Source organism: Dunckerocampus dactyliophorus, chromosome 13 (genome assembly GCF_027744805.1).
Source record: "Dunckerocampus dactyliophorus isolate RoL2022-P2 chromosome 13, RoL_Ddac_1.1, whole genome shotgun sequence".
NCBI classification, from domain to species: domain Eukaryota; kingdom Metazoa; phylum Chordata; class Actinopteri; order Syngnathiformes; family Syngnathidae; genus Dunckerocampus; species Dunckerocampus dactyliophorus.
In genome coordinates this window covers 13,592,178-13,608,741 of record NC_072831.1, presented here as the reverse complement: position 1 = coordinate 13,608,741, position 16,564 = coordinate 13,592,178, and the positions used below count along the sequence as shown (strand labels likewise).

The following is a 16,564-nucleotide window of genomic DNA, read 5'->3' as shown; positions in this document are numbered from 1 at the left end:
CTGGGGGCAGGAATCACATTGTCATTCAATTTCAGAATTTACATAATCTCTCGCTTGTATTTTGTGTTGACAAATAACAGGCATGGATAAACTACAGCTCAACAACCAAGTTCATTTATTAAAACTAAGGCTGTCAAAGTCAACGCGTTAATAACAAGTTAACGGAAATTCCCTGTAACGGCACTATTTTTTTGACGCGCGATTAACATGTGCATGTACTGTTTGACCCTCGGCCCACCGCATAGTTTGAGAAAACTCAGCCGTGCTGCAGTTAATGTTGAGCCTCAAGCGGGAACAAATATTGAGCAGAAATGGACAAAGAAAAGGGTATTTTGAACGGTAAGTTTAGCTTCAAAGCCCTGGCAGATGGCTCTCTTGATAAGTTCTAAGAAGTTATTTGTATCTACTGTCACTGTGAGAGGAGCTGTCACCGGAGTACGTCGACTTTCAAACACCACTTGCTGGGCTCAGCTGACAAAACTGAAGAATCTAGAAAATGTATTGGAGCATGGCAGGCATTTTTTATTGTCATTTATACAGCAATACCTTGGCATACAAGTGTCCCAGCTAATGAGTGGTTTTTTTTGGATATGAGCCGTCTCTCGGCTGCAAGCTAAAATTTGGGTTACCAGCTCCTAGTTAAGGACAGGCATAGCCCTAGACAGCTATTTGGAGGGCTTTTGTCACCTTAGTATGTGGAGACAAAGGTGGAAGTGAGCGAGCACACACACAGTATTTTGGCCTTTTACGCATTACCAGAACTTCCTTCCTGGGCATAGCATAGCAACACCTAGTGTTAACTTTGCCATACTCAAAAACAAAAACAACATGTAGCGTTATGCGAGGCATTGGGAGCGTTGCTAGCCAGCTAGTAGCTAGCCAGTGTGGTGTGGCTGTAGCTTGGCTAATATGCACATCACATTATATGTAAATAGAGCGTTGTTGGCGCTTTTTTGACTTTTTTTCAGAGGGCTTTATAGGCGGAATAAGTGTTTCCCACTACATGCACTCTGAACTGCATCTTTTTATCTGTTTTTATATGTTTAGAATGCAAAGAAAAGAGACATATGTGTTCATGTCTCACATAAGGATTGTGGATGATGGGCAAAATTTCCAAAAAATTGCAGTTTGCCTTTAAATGAAACAGAGAAATGATCGAAGATGTTGAGAAGTAGTTGTTGGTGTGGATCCCCTCGTCCCTATCTGCTCCGCTATCGCCAGCGAGATTCTTCAAATGAGGTAAAAGTGATGTTTAAATGTTCATTTATCCATTTCAATCATAATTTAGACTCGTTTTGGATTTTTTTCTGCATGTAAAACTACAACTATTTGGAACTATCACTTCCTGTCTCCTTCCTGTGCTCCTATTTTGGAATGCTGCACTTCCTGCTGGGGGGATGTTGCAGCCGCTTTACCTCAGTGGAATTGTGTTTGCTCTTGCAATTAGTGGAGTTTATAAGCCCAGCGTCTTTCCATGAACGGGGCTGGTTCATTCACTCTGTTCTGCTGGTCTGTGCCGTCCTCCACGGTTTACTTACCTGTTTCTTCTGCCAGTTGTTTGTTTTCACAGAGCCTTTTCATCTGTCACCTTTTGTTGCCTTATCCTGCACTACTGTGAGTACCTGTTTTTGGTATTAAAATATTTTTATTTGCACACTGCCTCTGCATACCGGGGGTCAAACATTCAACAGCTCCGCTCAGATCCTGACAATATTCTCGATAAAAATGTATTTTTTCTCAACTCTTTCAATATCAAAGATTTTTTTATAAACTCAAACGCCCGTTCCCAAAGACATATTTATACGTATTTTATGTTTTTTGGCATAAGAGGCAAAAAGAGTTGATGACACAATTGCACACTAATGGATGTCACTTTTAGACCAGTTTTAAGTCATAAAAACGGACACAAGGTGGCAGAAGTACATTTGATATGAGCTGGGCATGTGAATTTGAATGGAAAAAAACATACATGACAGCGACCTTACCTTACCTATGTTCTACTGCTGATTACTAAAGAACGGAAAAAGGTAGAAACTTTTTTTTTCTGATGAAAGACGATGAAAGAGTCTAATCTTTCTTTTGGTAGGCTCCGTGTTTATATAGCCATAGAACACAATATTCTGTGTACCTTGAAAGATCAGTCAAAATCGTCTAAAATGGCCTGTAGAGTTGTCTGCTGGGAAAAATGGCTGGGATTGAATGAGTTACTATTTTTGGGTGTATGAACGAATTACAATGGAACCTTGGTTAGTGTCATTAATTTGTTCCAGAAGGTGTGACGCAAACGGACGCAAACTGAATCAATTTTTCCCATAAGGAATAATGTAAGTCTAATTAATCCGTTCCAGAGTACCAAAAATGTTAACACAAAACATGTCATTATAGTTCTACAAATACAGTTTTACATGCAGAAAACAATTCAGATACATAAACATTTAAGGTTACCTTCATTGAAGACGTGACTCTTGATGGGAATGTTCCCTCAGACACAATGTGGCTGCTACCATATCGTGTCTTTGGGAACAGTCACATCATCAGTGAAGTTAAAAATAACATTAAATGTTAATGTATCCCTTTCAATCATAATTTATATGCATTAACAATTGTTTTAAGCATGTAAAACTATCACTGTAAAACTATAAAAATGTGTTTTGCTAGAGGCATTCTTAGAGTCAACCGCTGATGACATAGCTGACTTCCGGTTCCAGTTGCCATTTTGTTAGCAAGCTAAGGATGCTAACAAGACCTTTTCTTTGATAAAAATGTATTAAAACCACAGTTGGACTCACGCAGGGTGTTAATAACGCAACAGACGTACGCTAACCCGAAAATGCACACAAACCAAGGCAAAATTTTGGCATACATTTTCGACATTAAACAACATTAAAATGTTCTATTGGAAAAATTGCTTCGCTTTTTGAACATTTTGGTTTTTGTCGGACCTTTTGGAATGAATGAATACTGAAAACCATGGACATTCACTGTATATTCCTGCCAAATGCTGTACATACCATCACACTGTGGAGGTTTGTCGCTCCACTGATGTCCCTCACAAGAAATCACAGCAGCACCCATTAATTTAAAGCCATAATAACAGGAGTACAGAGCCACCAATTTGCCAGGCATCGCCGACAGCACGTAATCCCCATTCTTGATCTGTCCCGGAGAGCCACAGCTTTTCAAATCTGGGAGCGGGTCATATTAACCATATTAACACGCACACAAAAATGATTCAATAGTGATGAAATTACAAGTTAAAAAAAAAACAAAAAACACACCTTGACTTTTTTCCTCTTTCCACGCCCCCAAGTTAATCGCCGGTAAATCGTGACATGAGACATAACCTGAGGGGTACTTCTCAAATATGAATGCATCAGGATGGACTTCTGTGATGTCACTATTGTCACAGATGATCTTCGACAGCGAAACCTTTAAAAGTTCATCACGCTGCTGTTGGTTGAACAGACCGTCTGTCTCCCACCAAAACCTTCAGAAACACAAATGGTTGTTATAAAAATTCATAAGTAAACTAGAAATAGTCCTGAACAAGTTGTACAGCTATGGCTATCTTTCACCATAGCTGCCCGAAACATCTTGCATGAGATATCTAAATGTACGGTCAGAACTATTTTATCAAGGATATCATGTAACATCACACATCTTTGACATTAGTACCATTTTCGGAAAAAACATCAGAAATGTTGCACTTGGTATATGGTATTTCTCCCAAATAGGTTTGGGGTGTTACGGGTTAAACTATGCCATCTTTGCAAATACATACAAGAAAATATTTTACTTAATGGAACATATTCATAGGAGCAAACCAGTAGCGATTGATCTAGCACTGCAAGGGAAGCTCATCTTCCCCTAAAATGTCCAAAAAAAGTGGTGAAATATGTAAAACAATTTCATTGACTAAATATGGGCTAGAATACCTTCATCTTTTGTTCAGAATCAGCTACTTATCACAGGTAACCGACATGACTTCCTTCTCATTCATCCCCGCAGCACCACGGCGCTTTCACAGAGTCGGACGCAGAGCGTCTACGACTTCGATGGGGAAGCGTAAAGTGGGTTGTTCTGCTGTGCAAAACTGGACGGTCATTGGATAAATTCTGGGCTTTGGCCCGCCCATCGAACGCTCAGTGTCTCTGGGGGTCTATGGGGCAGTGGGCTGGCCTGAACGCTCGGCTTCTGCATGATGATTGGATGGTCTGTCTGAGGGGGAATCCCATTTTGATTGACAGTGAAGTATAAACTTCCATTTTCTGGAAAATTTTCCAAGTTTTTCATTTGGTTGTTTTGAACTGATCCGGAGACTTTACCGATACCCAGCAACGTTATCTTTGTTAAAAAGCCAGCAAGCTGCACATCATGGCAGACGCAAGAATTTACATATAAATAAAGAAACACGTTTATGATGCCGGGGAAAAAAAAGAACTTCCCCACCTTGAATGACCAGTCGTCGCCACTGGAACAAACTGTACTTTAGTTATATAATTTAACATTTGATTGTTATTGTTCTTCTCCTAGAACTGGTCAACTGTTTTTCACAGCTCTGATCTTCTAGTAACTTTCCAGTGTTGATATCACCTGTCACCATCACGAAGAGCTTTCATCTGCTTTCCAATGAGGCAGGCAAAGACAGGACCAACTCTTGCGCCTGGTAGAAAGGTCTCAACAAGTCCTCCCAACCATACATCAATGTTGTTGGGGTGTTTGTATAGTTGAAGGATTCTCCCAGCAACATTAACATCTCTTACAACGTGTGTAAAGTCTTCAAGTGTCTGAATGCGCTTTAGTCCACAAAACTCTCTCCAGTCATTGTATCCTGAAAAAGCACATTGCATGAAGTTAACTCTTTATCAGAGAAATTCAAAATTAACGATTAATGCTTATTGCTTTCTGTGCGATGATGGAATGATTATAGGTCTTCGGTGATTTTTAAAAACAAGGATAGGGTGCACGAGATGGGATTTATTTTTAATTTTCTCACATTTTTTAACTATACATATAGGCTCAGACATTAACTTAGATTACATCGCCTTAACATCGCATGGAGTCAGCCATGGCATGTCCGACATGATAGAAACAACAAGTTCTCCTCCCATTCCATGTAAGTTTTTGGCTTCTTACTTTGTCCTCCTTCCTCACTCTGTTTGAAACACTTTCTGGTAACGCTTTATAATAAGGTACACAAAATTACAGTAATTAATGAGGAACAAACCTACCAAACTCTAACCCTAGCCATTTCTCATTAGTTAGTCATTAGTTCTTCATTAGTTCCTCAGTAACTACTCTACTCATTAGTTCCTCATTAGTTCTTCATTAGTTTGTCAGTAACTAGTCTAAATGTATGTGCCTTAGTCATTAGTTCCTCATTAGTTCTTCATTAGTTCCTCAGTAACTACTCTACTCATTAGTTCCTCATTAGTTCTTCATTAGTTTGTCAGTAACTAGTCTAAATGTATGTGCCTTAGTCATTAGTTCCTCATTAGTTCTTCATTAGTTCCTCAGTAACTACTGTATTTTTGTGTACCTTATTGTAAAGTGTTAGCCACTTTTTTTAAGTTTAGAACAAATAAATTGGAGGCTAACTAGTTAGCTCAGTAGTTTGCTATATGCTATGAGCGGCGGCCGTCTCTTACGCCTTAGTGATCTCTTAGTGATCCTGTAGCCTGCGTAGTGTTGTGCAATGTGGCGTAAACAAGAATAATAGGAGCGTAAAGGTGACTATAGAGGTGTCATTTCATGCCCACAGGGCTCTAATAATGGTAAAAAGCGTACTTAGAAAGTCAGAAACAGGTTTTCTATGTTCTAACTACAGAAATAGTCTGTTTATTAATATTGAATCCTACATCGCGGAAATTCACATATCACAGGAACCAATTAACTGCGATAAATGAGTGATGACTCTATATTCCTCATCTAAATCTTGTCAAAAGTGATGCAAGAATATCTTTTAACTTGACTCATGCTGGGTGTTTGTAAACATTTGACCGCAACTGTATAACGGCTTCCTTCTAGTGGGAAGACTTTCTACTAGATTTTGGAGGACTTTTTTTGGACAATATGTATACAGTGTTCCCTCATTTATCACGGGGGATTGGTTCCCAAAATAGCCCGCAATAAGCGAAATCCGTGAAGTAGCCAGCCATATTTTTGTACAGTTATTATACTGTATATGTTTTAAGGCTGTAAAACCCCTCTTTAGACTTTATATGCTTTTCTCAGACAGGCATTAACATTTTTATCACATTTCTTTCTCGTTTAAACACTCAAACAAATTTAATTTGAATTTAATGATCAACCTACGAGATTGAACACAAGAAATTGTATTATATTTCACAACTCTGATCGTGGCTTGTCCTAGCGCCGTAAGGCTATAGTCTTTTTTGTATCCTTGTTAAAACATATTCTTCCTTGTCATCCCCCATGAACTTTATTAATTTGCGTTGGTAGCTCTCCGGGACGGGAGAGCGCTGATATAATAATACATTTTTTCCTGCAATATTCTCACGATCGATCGGAAAAGACCCAAAGATCGACCAGTAGCTCATGATCGACAAGTTGGTGACCCCTGCAGTAATCCCTCGTTTATCCCGGTCTATTAGTTCCAGACTTGACTGTGATAAGTGAATTCCCATGAATAATTTCATAGTTAAGAGCATAGAAAACCTGTTTACGACCTTGACATTAGAGCCCTCCAGACATGAAATAACACCCCTATAGTCACCTTTACACTCGTATTACCCTGTATAGTAGACATAGTAACAGAAAACAAAAACATTCAATTAGACTTTGTGCTCGTGTGTGTTGCTGTAAATTTATTCCAGTGCAAGGGGAACTGAGTGGGAGGGGACAGGACAACAATAGCCGCAACAATAGCCTGTGTTAGGGATCGTTGTGCCTGTTGTGAGATCATTCCAACCTGCAATAAAAGCCTGTTGTTCCGGTGATTTAAAATGTGGTGCTTGTGTGTTTCACTGCACATTACAGTAACAGTTAACATGACTAACACCTAGCGTCCGGTGTAAACTACCATACTACATACAGTATGATCACAGCATTTTTCAATGCGTCTGTCAATGCCTTATATTTGTATTTTACTACATTTAATAATTTTTATGCTTGAAAATCCTTAATTTAGGCAAAAAATATGTAAAATGTACTTAAGTATGCATTTTTTTTAAATAACAGGCCATATTCAACCACAAAAGAGCATGACCTACAAATTGATATATTTGTGATATAACCGTGCTAGAGTGAAGCTGCGACATTTGAAGCGTGAAGTGGCGAGGGACGACTGCATACTGTTGCAATGATTTCATGGCATCGTCTGTTAAAGAGGTCGCAACGATACTGAGTTTTGATTGACGTACCTAGAGGTATTCATTGAAAAGCATTTAGCTGTAGTTTGCAGTGATGTAGAACTGCTCTGCGGAAGAAAAAATTGCTGAAGAAAAATAATACCTGGGAGACCGTGATCTCGTCCTCTCTGCAGGTTCAGTGAGGCCAAGTCCATGGGTTGTTGAATATTTATGACAACCAGCCTCTCTGTCGCCTCCTCTTGCACCAGAGTGTTTGCACTGCTGGCTGCTGCTTCTGTTCCAATTGTACCTCTCAGGATTGGTTCAATTCCTCCTGGGAAGAAAAAAATTTTGAATTTGTTCTCAAACCCAGGATGTGTCACACAGATGTCTTTAATTGCTCACAAAAAGATCAATGGATGTATGGATGCTTTGTCGGTCTACTTTCAGAAGCCACAATTGTTGCTGACTCAAAGAAAACTACACAGCAGTGGATCAGGAGGTAGAGCAGGTCATCTAGTCACTGAAGGGTTGATCTTTCCAACTCCCTCCCTCCATTCCAGTCACATTGCTGATGTGTCCCTGACCAAGACACTTCATCCAACTTGCTTCCAGTGTCGCCCACACGAGCCCACAAGTGAGTAAATGAAGGGTTGGAGAAGTTGGCATGAATTGGCAGCCACTCTGTTCCAGGGCAGTGAGAGTCTAGAAGGGCACTACATACAGGTACTGTAAATGTAGTCTATTATTATTATTATTATTATTATTATTATTATATTACATTATATTTGTTGGCCGCACAGTCAGGAGATCGGGAAGATCTGGATTCTAATCTCCGCTGGGCATCTCTGTGTGGAGTTTGCATGTTCTCCCCATGCGTGTGTGGGTTTTCTCCGGGTACTCCGGTTTCCTCCCACATTCCAAAAACATGCATGTTAGCTTTGGCGACTGCACAACTGTCCATAGGTATGAATGTGAGTGTGAATGGTTGTTTGTCTACAGTGTATACGTGCTCTGTAATTGACTGGCACTGTCAATTGGTGCACCCCGCCTCTCGCCCGAAGTCAGCTGGGATAGGCTCCAGCATACCTGCAACCCTAGTGAGTGTAAGTGGCATAGAAGATGAATGAATATTATTAATATGTACTGTATATGTGTAATTCCAAGTGAAGTCAAGTCCATTTTCAGGTGCCAAATCACGATAGAAGTTATCTCAAGTCACTTAACACATTGGGCGGATCTAGAACCATGCTCCTCATACAATAAAGACAACCAACTGAACCCCACATGAGCACCCCACTTGTCAAGGGCCAGAGGGTAGCGAGAGCAAGAAAACAGGATAGAGGGGTGAGTGAAAGATGAAACAAATGGTTGTAAAATGAATATGTGTGTGTAATAAATGTCTTCCGGGCTGCAGTCAAGTGTTTAAAAGACCATTGCATACCTTGTCCAGGGCCTCCTTTAGTTCAAATGTCTCCTACTCTGTTGTGAGCGGTCCCTTTGCAAAGGTTAAAACACACTTTTAAAAAAAAAAAGTATGTCTTTGGTTCCTGTTATTGCCACTGTCATAGAGTATAACATAAGCACAAACACTTAAATTGGGAGTACTACACTGACTGACAAGACACACAGTGTGTGGTGACCTTAACATAAATATATTGTACCCTTAGGATGACGAAAATAAAATATATTGTTACAAATACAATGTACAATAACAGTCTATTCAGAAGAATGTGATGTGGTCAGAAGAGACCAAAATGGAGCTCTTCGGCACCAACTCAATCCGCCATGTTTGGGGGATGAATATGACCTCATAACACCATCCTTACTGTCAAACATTGAGGTGGAAAAATTCTGCTTTGGGGCTTAGGGTTTGTCTGCTGACGGTACAGGAAGAGTTCACGTGTTGAGTTTCTGATGAATGGGGCCATGTACCCCAGAATATTGGATAGGAACCTCGTGGTCTTAGCCAGAACACTAAAGATGGGTTGCGGGTTGGTCGTCCAGCATGGCAGTGACCCAAAACATATGGCCAAGACAACAAAGGTGTGGCTCAAGAAGATTTTCACTGTGTATATAAAGTACAGTGTTCCCTTGTTTATCGCGGGAGATTCCCAAAATTCCCAAAGTTCCTAAAATAGCCCACAATAAGTGAAATCCGCGATACACTTTTCTCAAATTTCGTTTGAATTTTAATGATCAACATACACGATTGCACACAAGAAATTAAGTGACTTACGCATATTTCACTCGTCTGATCGTGGTTTGTCCTGGCACCGTTAGGCTGTAGCGTTTTCGTATCCTTATTAAAAAATATTCCTCCTTGTCATCCTCCATGAACTGAGGATTAATTTACAGTATTCCAGGCGCCCTACAGCTGCGGAACTTCTGCCTTCATTCGACATGTAATTGCATTGACAGTACAGGACACTGTAACTGTTACCTGCACGAAGGAGATTGATTGACAATGGTCTACAGCCAGAACGCAGAACACAATGGGCAGGTTCTCCCTTAGCCAATCAGCATTGCTGTGGCTATATATTTACTGTGACCAACTGGACACGTCTGGACATGTCTTCACCTCTCACATGAGTATACAACACCCTCTACTGGTAGCAGTAGTAAATACAATAACAGACACATGCAATAGAGCACCAATATATCACTCTAATCCACCACAAGGATGCAGAACACAATGCATGTTAATACACTTAAAAAAAAAAAAAAAAAGTGCAAAATCGCACTTTAAAAAAATCAGCGAAAGAGTGAATCCACGAAAGGTGAACAGCAATATAGCGTGGGAACACTGTATGTAGATTTAATGATCAGCGGTTTTCTGTTATGTCGTGTTGTTGCTTTTGATTTAGTTTTGAATATTTACTTGAAGATTGATAAGTGGGATAAGTGGATAAGGATAAGTGCAATAAGCCTCAGCTTCACCCGACACCTTTCTGGTCACTGAATTACAGTATCTTACATAGTTTTGAGCATGAACTGATAAAGCCTGCTTGGAAGAGGTGAAACATCTTCTAAAACAGCCCGAATACTCCAGTTGCGATGGATTGAACGCCATGAGAAAGCAATGAATGAAAAATAAGTTTCACAAAACAGTCCTCACCTTCATTGAATATTCTCCATGAAGTGAATAAGGTATCATGCAGCATCAAGTTTGGAAAGTGTTCATTTTCCTGGTAGCGCTCATTGAGTCTCCTGATGACCGAAGGGACGGTCCCATGGCCGAACCGGAATGCAGCAGTAGCAAAAACATTTGAAGCAGATGGGTTCACAGTTGGGTCATATCCTCTGTAAGGCCCAAGGTAGTTGTCAAAAAACTCTTTACCAATTATTTTTGGAATGTAATCTCTCAGGGTGATAATCTAAGAAAAAAACAGAAAACAATGTTATCCATGCATTCATTTTCTATGCCGCTTATCCTCACTAAGGTCGCTGGTATGCTGGAGCTTATCCCAGCTGACTTCGGGCGAGAGGGAAAACATTGTTATTTAATCACAAAAGCCAAATGAAGGTGCTTATTACTGACTACATATTTAACATCAATAGCAACTATAAATTCTGCAATAAAATGATTAGTAATAGTATGTGTTATGAAGGTTCATCTCGTAGAATTGATAGGGAAATTGTATTATGAAATTGGCATTCATTCATTATCATTCATAATCTCTCAATGCAGCTATTGACATTAAAAAAAATAATTTCTAGGTCCCTCATTAACTGTTCTTCTGGGACCTCTTATGAAGAATGGCAGCCCCATTGTTTTTTGTTTTTTTATGGGGCTTTGTGTGAAAAATTCCTCCCAACGAATCATGATTTCAATTCGTGCATTTTTTTGCATAATCGTGCAGTTCTAAAGTGTAATAACATACCTGGTGCAGAGCCCCAATAATCTTGCGCGTTTCTTGATATATCATCTCTGGGTTCCAGTGACCATTGAGCCATTTAAGTGTCTCAGCAATTTGGTTGTGTTGCCTCAGCCACAGCGTATGCAAACAGGTCAAAGGTAGGCCCTCGTTGACTCGACTGTCTCCGGCACTGAAACACGGCACTTTTGCTTCACCAGCAGCATGGAGGCAGGCTGATGACTTTGATTCTTTAAAAGGAAGGTATGGTCTTCCCTTGATGTCCTTAAAGTACTTATTAACAGTCAGTTTGCCCTCACGTCCGGCGAGATCTCTGAGAAAGTTGTTCACTCTTGGACTGGAGCCATACACGGATGAAGCGTCAATGAAAGACGTGATTGCATTCATCTGTTGCTGTTGCAAAGCTTGACTGATGTCAGACCCAAAGCTGGTGAAGCAGGCTGGTAAAGAGCGATTGAAAGGCAAGCAGCTTTGTGGACTTGACAGCATATCATCTGTCTGTGGAAAACAAATGAAACCATAAGATATTCTTGTTAGACACATACAAAATCTTCTTTAGAATATGTGTTTGGATTACATTTACGGGGATGGCATTTTTGATACGTTTTTATGCTATTTTATTTGTGTTGAACAAGAGTGAGTAATACCACCCTACACCAGGGAAAAAAACACAATTCCTCCACTTTCACTTATTATTACAATTAGTAATTGTGTGTATTATTATTAACCCTCAGAAGCCGACAACCTCGTAGCCGCAGTCTAGCCACACAGACTCATTTCAACTCAAGTCGAAAGTGCAGATTTTACACTGCACCCGAATCTTCAAATTGCGTAAACCAGTCAAGAAAAATCAGACTTACCGTATGATCAATAATATTCAACACGATTTTGTTATTTTGTCACATTTGTTCTATCATCTACTGTACATCGAAAGCTCCAAACTGAGATTCTACCCAGAACCTACCGTGTTCTCTATCACTATAATGCTATTTTTAGATATCCAGGTAATTGCACTCAACTGTACAGGTACAGTACATGAATGAGAGTGATATCAGGCAGCAAGGAAAGTAATAAAGAGATGATGGAGAGGATGTACAGGTAGTGCTCTCAAGTTACCTGGATGGGAAAGCAAGGAGGCACATTTTTACAGGTACTCAGGCAGTCAGCTTCAGGTGAAAATGTTAGTTTCCCAGGACTTTGAGGGGTGAAAGTCATGTCGTGATCAATATACTGGCCCCACTCCACCAGCATATGAGAGTAGGCGTCGTCTTTAGCCTTAAACATGGTCTTCATTATCTTCTTGCTCACCTCCCATGACTGCCGACACAGCATTTGTTTTCCATCAGTCAAATACAGTGAGTTTTACACTATTCCTGTAAGCAAAGCTGTGAAAAGTTCAGACGAACGCTGCAAATCTTGTTTGTGCCATGCTTCACTGGTGTAGACTGATGTGAGACTGAGCTTTGACAGTCTTTGTTTTCCCTTGGATCGGAATTTTGCATACCGTGGGAAGCTGGAATTCATTATACAGACGACCTCTGTTCCAGCCTTTGGGTTGTCGTACTTGATCTTCGTACTGAGCTGGAAGCCACCTGAGCAAGGCGATGTTGGCTGCTCCCCAAAGAGGATTGAACCTGGCAAAAAAAAAACATGACGCTTAATATAAATCAAATGAATAAATCAAATTACAGTGTTGCCTTTAAAGTCAAAAGCCCTTGTGGTTGCACAATAAGGAATCCCCAAAATATGCTTCTAAGTTATTAACACCAGGTGTGGATTTGTGTGGATGAAATTCCGAAAAAAAGTGCAGTTTTCCTTTAATAACATGGCGTCAATTGACACCTATTGATCACATGTAGTGATTAAATGACCGTCTGACTAGGGGTGGGTATAGTTTACATTTTATCCAATACCGGCACCAAACTGGTACTTTTGAAACAATGCTCGTACTTTTAAAAAGGAAAACATATACAGTACATACATATACACTGCTGGTGTTTTGCAGAATTTTGGTGTTGATGAATACACCTCGTTCACCGTGACTGTGATTGGTTGATAATGAGGAAGCGTTGTGAAATAGTGAAATGTGTGCATTGTGTCGGAGCTAAGCGCTTCTGCTGGCGTATTAATGTCCGCAATGAAGCTTAAAAAGAGAGTTAGACTCTGTGTGCCAGTGGCGACACTACGGGGTGGTCGCAATTTTGACAAACGCGGCTCTGTGGTGCAGAACATCAATTCAGCAGTTTCCGCTTGGACGCATTTCACTGTAGCATACAACTTTCCGTGTGGAGGAGCTGTCAATAAAACCGCGTCTTGCATGAACTCTTAAGCGGTAGGTAACTTTTCCATGATTACGTTGGTTGGTTCCGGTCCAATCTTATCACTACTTTGACTTAAATTGTGAAGCGTGATTCAGCACATACAGTAAATCTGTTAATAATGGAAGCTCTCTGTAGCAGTATGAGTGGACATGTAAACCAAGGAGTCTAGAGTTAAACAGGAGAGCCAATCGGCAACCACTTCCGTATTATACCCTGCGCAGGTTTGGCCGCCATAATGGGAAGCAGAATCATTTATTAATTGCTCTAATAGACAGTCCAAAAGCAGTGGCGGAGCTAGTGGTGGCCGTGGCCACCCCTGTGGCCATCTATACAATTAAGGTATCAACTTATTGCCACCCCTATGTGAGTAATGGTCTCACCTTGGCCACCCCAATGAAAAGATTCTGGCTCGGCCATTGCTGTGTGCCATTTAGATTTTCCGTTTAGTTACTCCGGTTTGGTGCCAGAATGAAACTGAGTTTCGGTACCCATCCCTAGTCCTGACAGAGATTTGCATCATCACCTATTGTCTGCTTACAACAATTTCCTGACATCTCCCTCAGACATTGCCTCATTCCACTGGAAGAGTGGTCACTAACAACTTGTTCTTCAACGAAGGCAGGCAAACGACCAATTGGAAGAGTCCAGTTCCTCGATTCGTTGTTAGGCAGATACCTGTTGTTGCAGATGCCAGATATGGAGCGGTACTTGCTGGTGTGACTGTGTTGGCAGATGCCTGGATGTGTTGGAGGTGGACATCTTGACAGCTCTGCAATAAGTTCCACATGCTCCCACGAAAGCAAACCTTTAGTTGGGAAAAGATCACAATAGAAATGGAACATTTCAAGTATCAAAAGGCTTGACTTGGCTGATAGTCTGTTTTCAACAAAGGCTTAAAAATATCTTGTCTTATAAGTGTTTTTGCTTCAACAGTAATTAAATATCCTACCTGCTGCTGCAATATCCCTTTTATATCTCTGCTTCACTTTTTCCTTCAAGACTTGCAGAGTTGTTTGAAAAACCTCAGCAGCGTGTCCTGCCTCCAAGGTTTCTGTCTCGGTTTGTCGACGGAATGTAAAGCCGTGAGTGGAGGACAAGGGTGAGCTTCGTCTATGCACGCACAGTGAAAGAAAGGTAAATCGTGCCTGTTTGTGTCTACCTTGGCAATGTAGAAACAGCGACAGACATGATGACATTTTACTTGTTGATTACCTTTGTCTTTTCAGGAAGACACTTTCATCCATCATTTGAAGACTTTCTTGATGTGATGTGATAATCAGTTTTCGAATGTATGTGGCTGTAGGTCACAGGACGACAGTATTTGTGCATTTTGGATACTCTGTGCTTCTCCGGGGAAAGGATGGAGTGACGTTAATGGCTGTCTCTCAGTCATGGCTTGTGCACAGGCACATGTGCGCACACATTGACAACTGACACGACCTTTGGTGTTGTCTGTCATGTTTGGGTACTGCAACAGGGGCGCTCGCGTTTGAACGTACCATAGCCCACCCTCTTCCTGCTCAGCGCATGTAAGCCACACCGCACGTACAGTAACACTCACACCAGGAAAAGGTGACCTGAGCTTCTCAGAGTCTGTGTATGTGTGTATGTGCGTACATGTTGTGGGCTTGTGCCTGTGCACTAGTGAGTGAGGAAGAGCCACTCCCCTTTTCAGGCCAAATAACAAATCTCATTCAGTTCAACTCATATTTGGGAAGAATATAGACATTTTTTTCTACAGTATGTTCTCTGAAACCACTATTTATAACATTTGCTAGCTGGTAGATATATTTTTTTAGTGTAAAAAGTGTTACTTGGAGCCAAGGTGTGAGAACACTTGCAAATGTATTTACAGTATTTTACACCAAAATGAACGTACAATATACAGTCATGGAAAAAATGATTAGACCACCCTTGTTTCTTCAGTTTCCTCTTCATTTTAATGCCTGATACAGCTAAAGGTACCTTTTTTTGGACAAATATAACAATGACAACAAAAATAGCTCATAAGAGGGTTTTTTTGGCAGTACAATGCTATAGCTATTCATGTAAGAACTTAAGTGAGTTTGGTTATTATCAAGAAAACCATGGAAGTTGCTAGATATCAGCTCTGAAATGAAACTTTAATGAGCTATATTTGTTATCCTCATTATATTTGTCCAAACAAATGTACCTTTAGTTGTATCAGGCATTAAAATGGATCAATAAACTTAAGAAACAACGGTGGTCTAATCATTTTTTCCATGACTGTATTTTACAAAAGACTAGCACCCAAGAGCCATGATGCAAAATAAACAGGTCCTCGTTCACGTGTAAAATAATTTTTAACTACACCGCTAGAAGAGCATTTCAATGCAAGCAATGAGAAGAAGCTCCAATAACATCAACCAATATGAAAAATGATGCCCATGCAATGTTCACTTTCAAAAAAAAAAAAATACACAAACTATACAATACAGCTGACAGTGACTATTAGTCAGTAGTATAGTGATAACTGATCATGGTCCTTCATGCCATTTAATGAGGCACTTTCTTCCATTTCAGTATATTTCAACAAGATAATACTTTTTAAACACATTTTTTGAGTGACTTACTGTTAAGGGGGCTGGCTTCATCAGTTGACGTACTTGTAGAAATAATGCAGAAGAAAACCAGGCTAAACATCGTATAACAAGCCATCGTATGCTGAAGTTGCCAGCGAGTGCAAGTACACCTGGACTACACGATCTTAAATGTGCTGTGCAGTCTTCTTGCTCTCCATATATATGTGGCGACAGCGCTAGCCTGAGTTAAAGTAAACAATCCCACACAAGGGTGATTCAGGTTCACTCTTGTCCTTGCTTGACTCATTTAAAAAAATAAAATGTTCTTAGTGTATTACTTGAATGAAAATATCATGCTTTTAGTCTTAAAACTGCTATGGAAAGCCTGACGTGACTTATTTGTCACAAAAAAATGGTAATAAGCCACTCAATAAATGTCCGTTTCCTGCAGGTCACATTCATTGTAAAACATAAGCCTTGTGTCCCGAAATCCACTGCAAACTTAAGGGGCC

The 16,564-nt window shown here is 40.2% G+C and overlaps 1 protein-coding gene across 7 annotated transcripts in view; it reads right to left on the bottom strand.

Annotated features, from left to right (window-relative positions):
• The window catches only part of tpo (thyroid peroxidase), a 54,901-nt gene extending 38,659 nt beyond the window's left edge, over window positions 1–16,242 (bottom strand). For 6 of the 7 annotated variants that reach the window (XM_054796230.1, XM_054796233.1, XM_054796234.1 and 3 more), the window contains exons 1-12: window positions 16,104–16,242; window positions 14,722–14,806; window positions 14,459–14,619; window positions 14,185–14,314; window positions 12,693–12,822; window positions 12,305–12,505; window positions 11,195–11,686; window positions 10,429–10,687; window positions 7,474–7,644; window positions 4,594–4,831; window positions 3,279–3,487; window positions 3,012–3,185 (exon numbers count right to left, since the gene is read on the bottom strand). In XM_054796230.1, the coding sequence (XP_054652205.1) occupies window positions 3,012–3,185; window positions 3,279–3,487; window positions 4,594–4,831; window positions 7,474–7,644; window positions 10,429–10,687; window positions 11,195–11,686; window positions 12,305–12,505; window positions 12,693–12,822; window positions 14,185–14,314; window positions 14,459–14,619; window positions 14,722–14,806; window positions 16,104–16,188 (2,335 nt within the window). In that variant the 5' untranslated portion in view covers window positions 16,189–16,242. The remainder of the gene's footprint in view (window positions 1–3,011; window positions 3,186–3,278; window positions 3,488–4,593; window positions 4,832–7,473; window positions 7,645–10,428; window positions 10,688–11,194; window positions 11,687–12,304; window positions 12,506–12,692; window positions 12,823–14,184; window positions 14,315–14,458; window positions 14,620–14,721; window positions 14,807–16,103) is intronic. The other variant, XM_054796235.1, reaches the window with a different exon arrangement.
• Window positions 16,243–16,564: the final 322 nt, after the last annotated feature.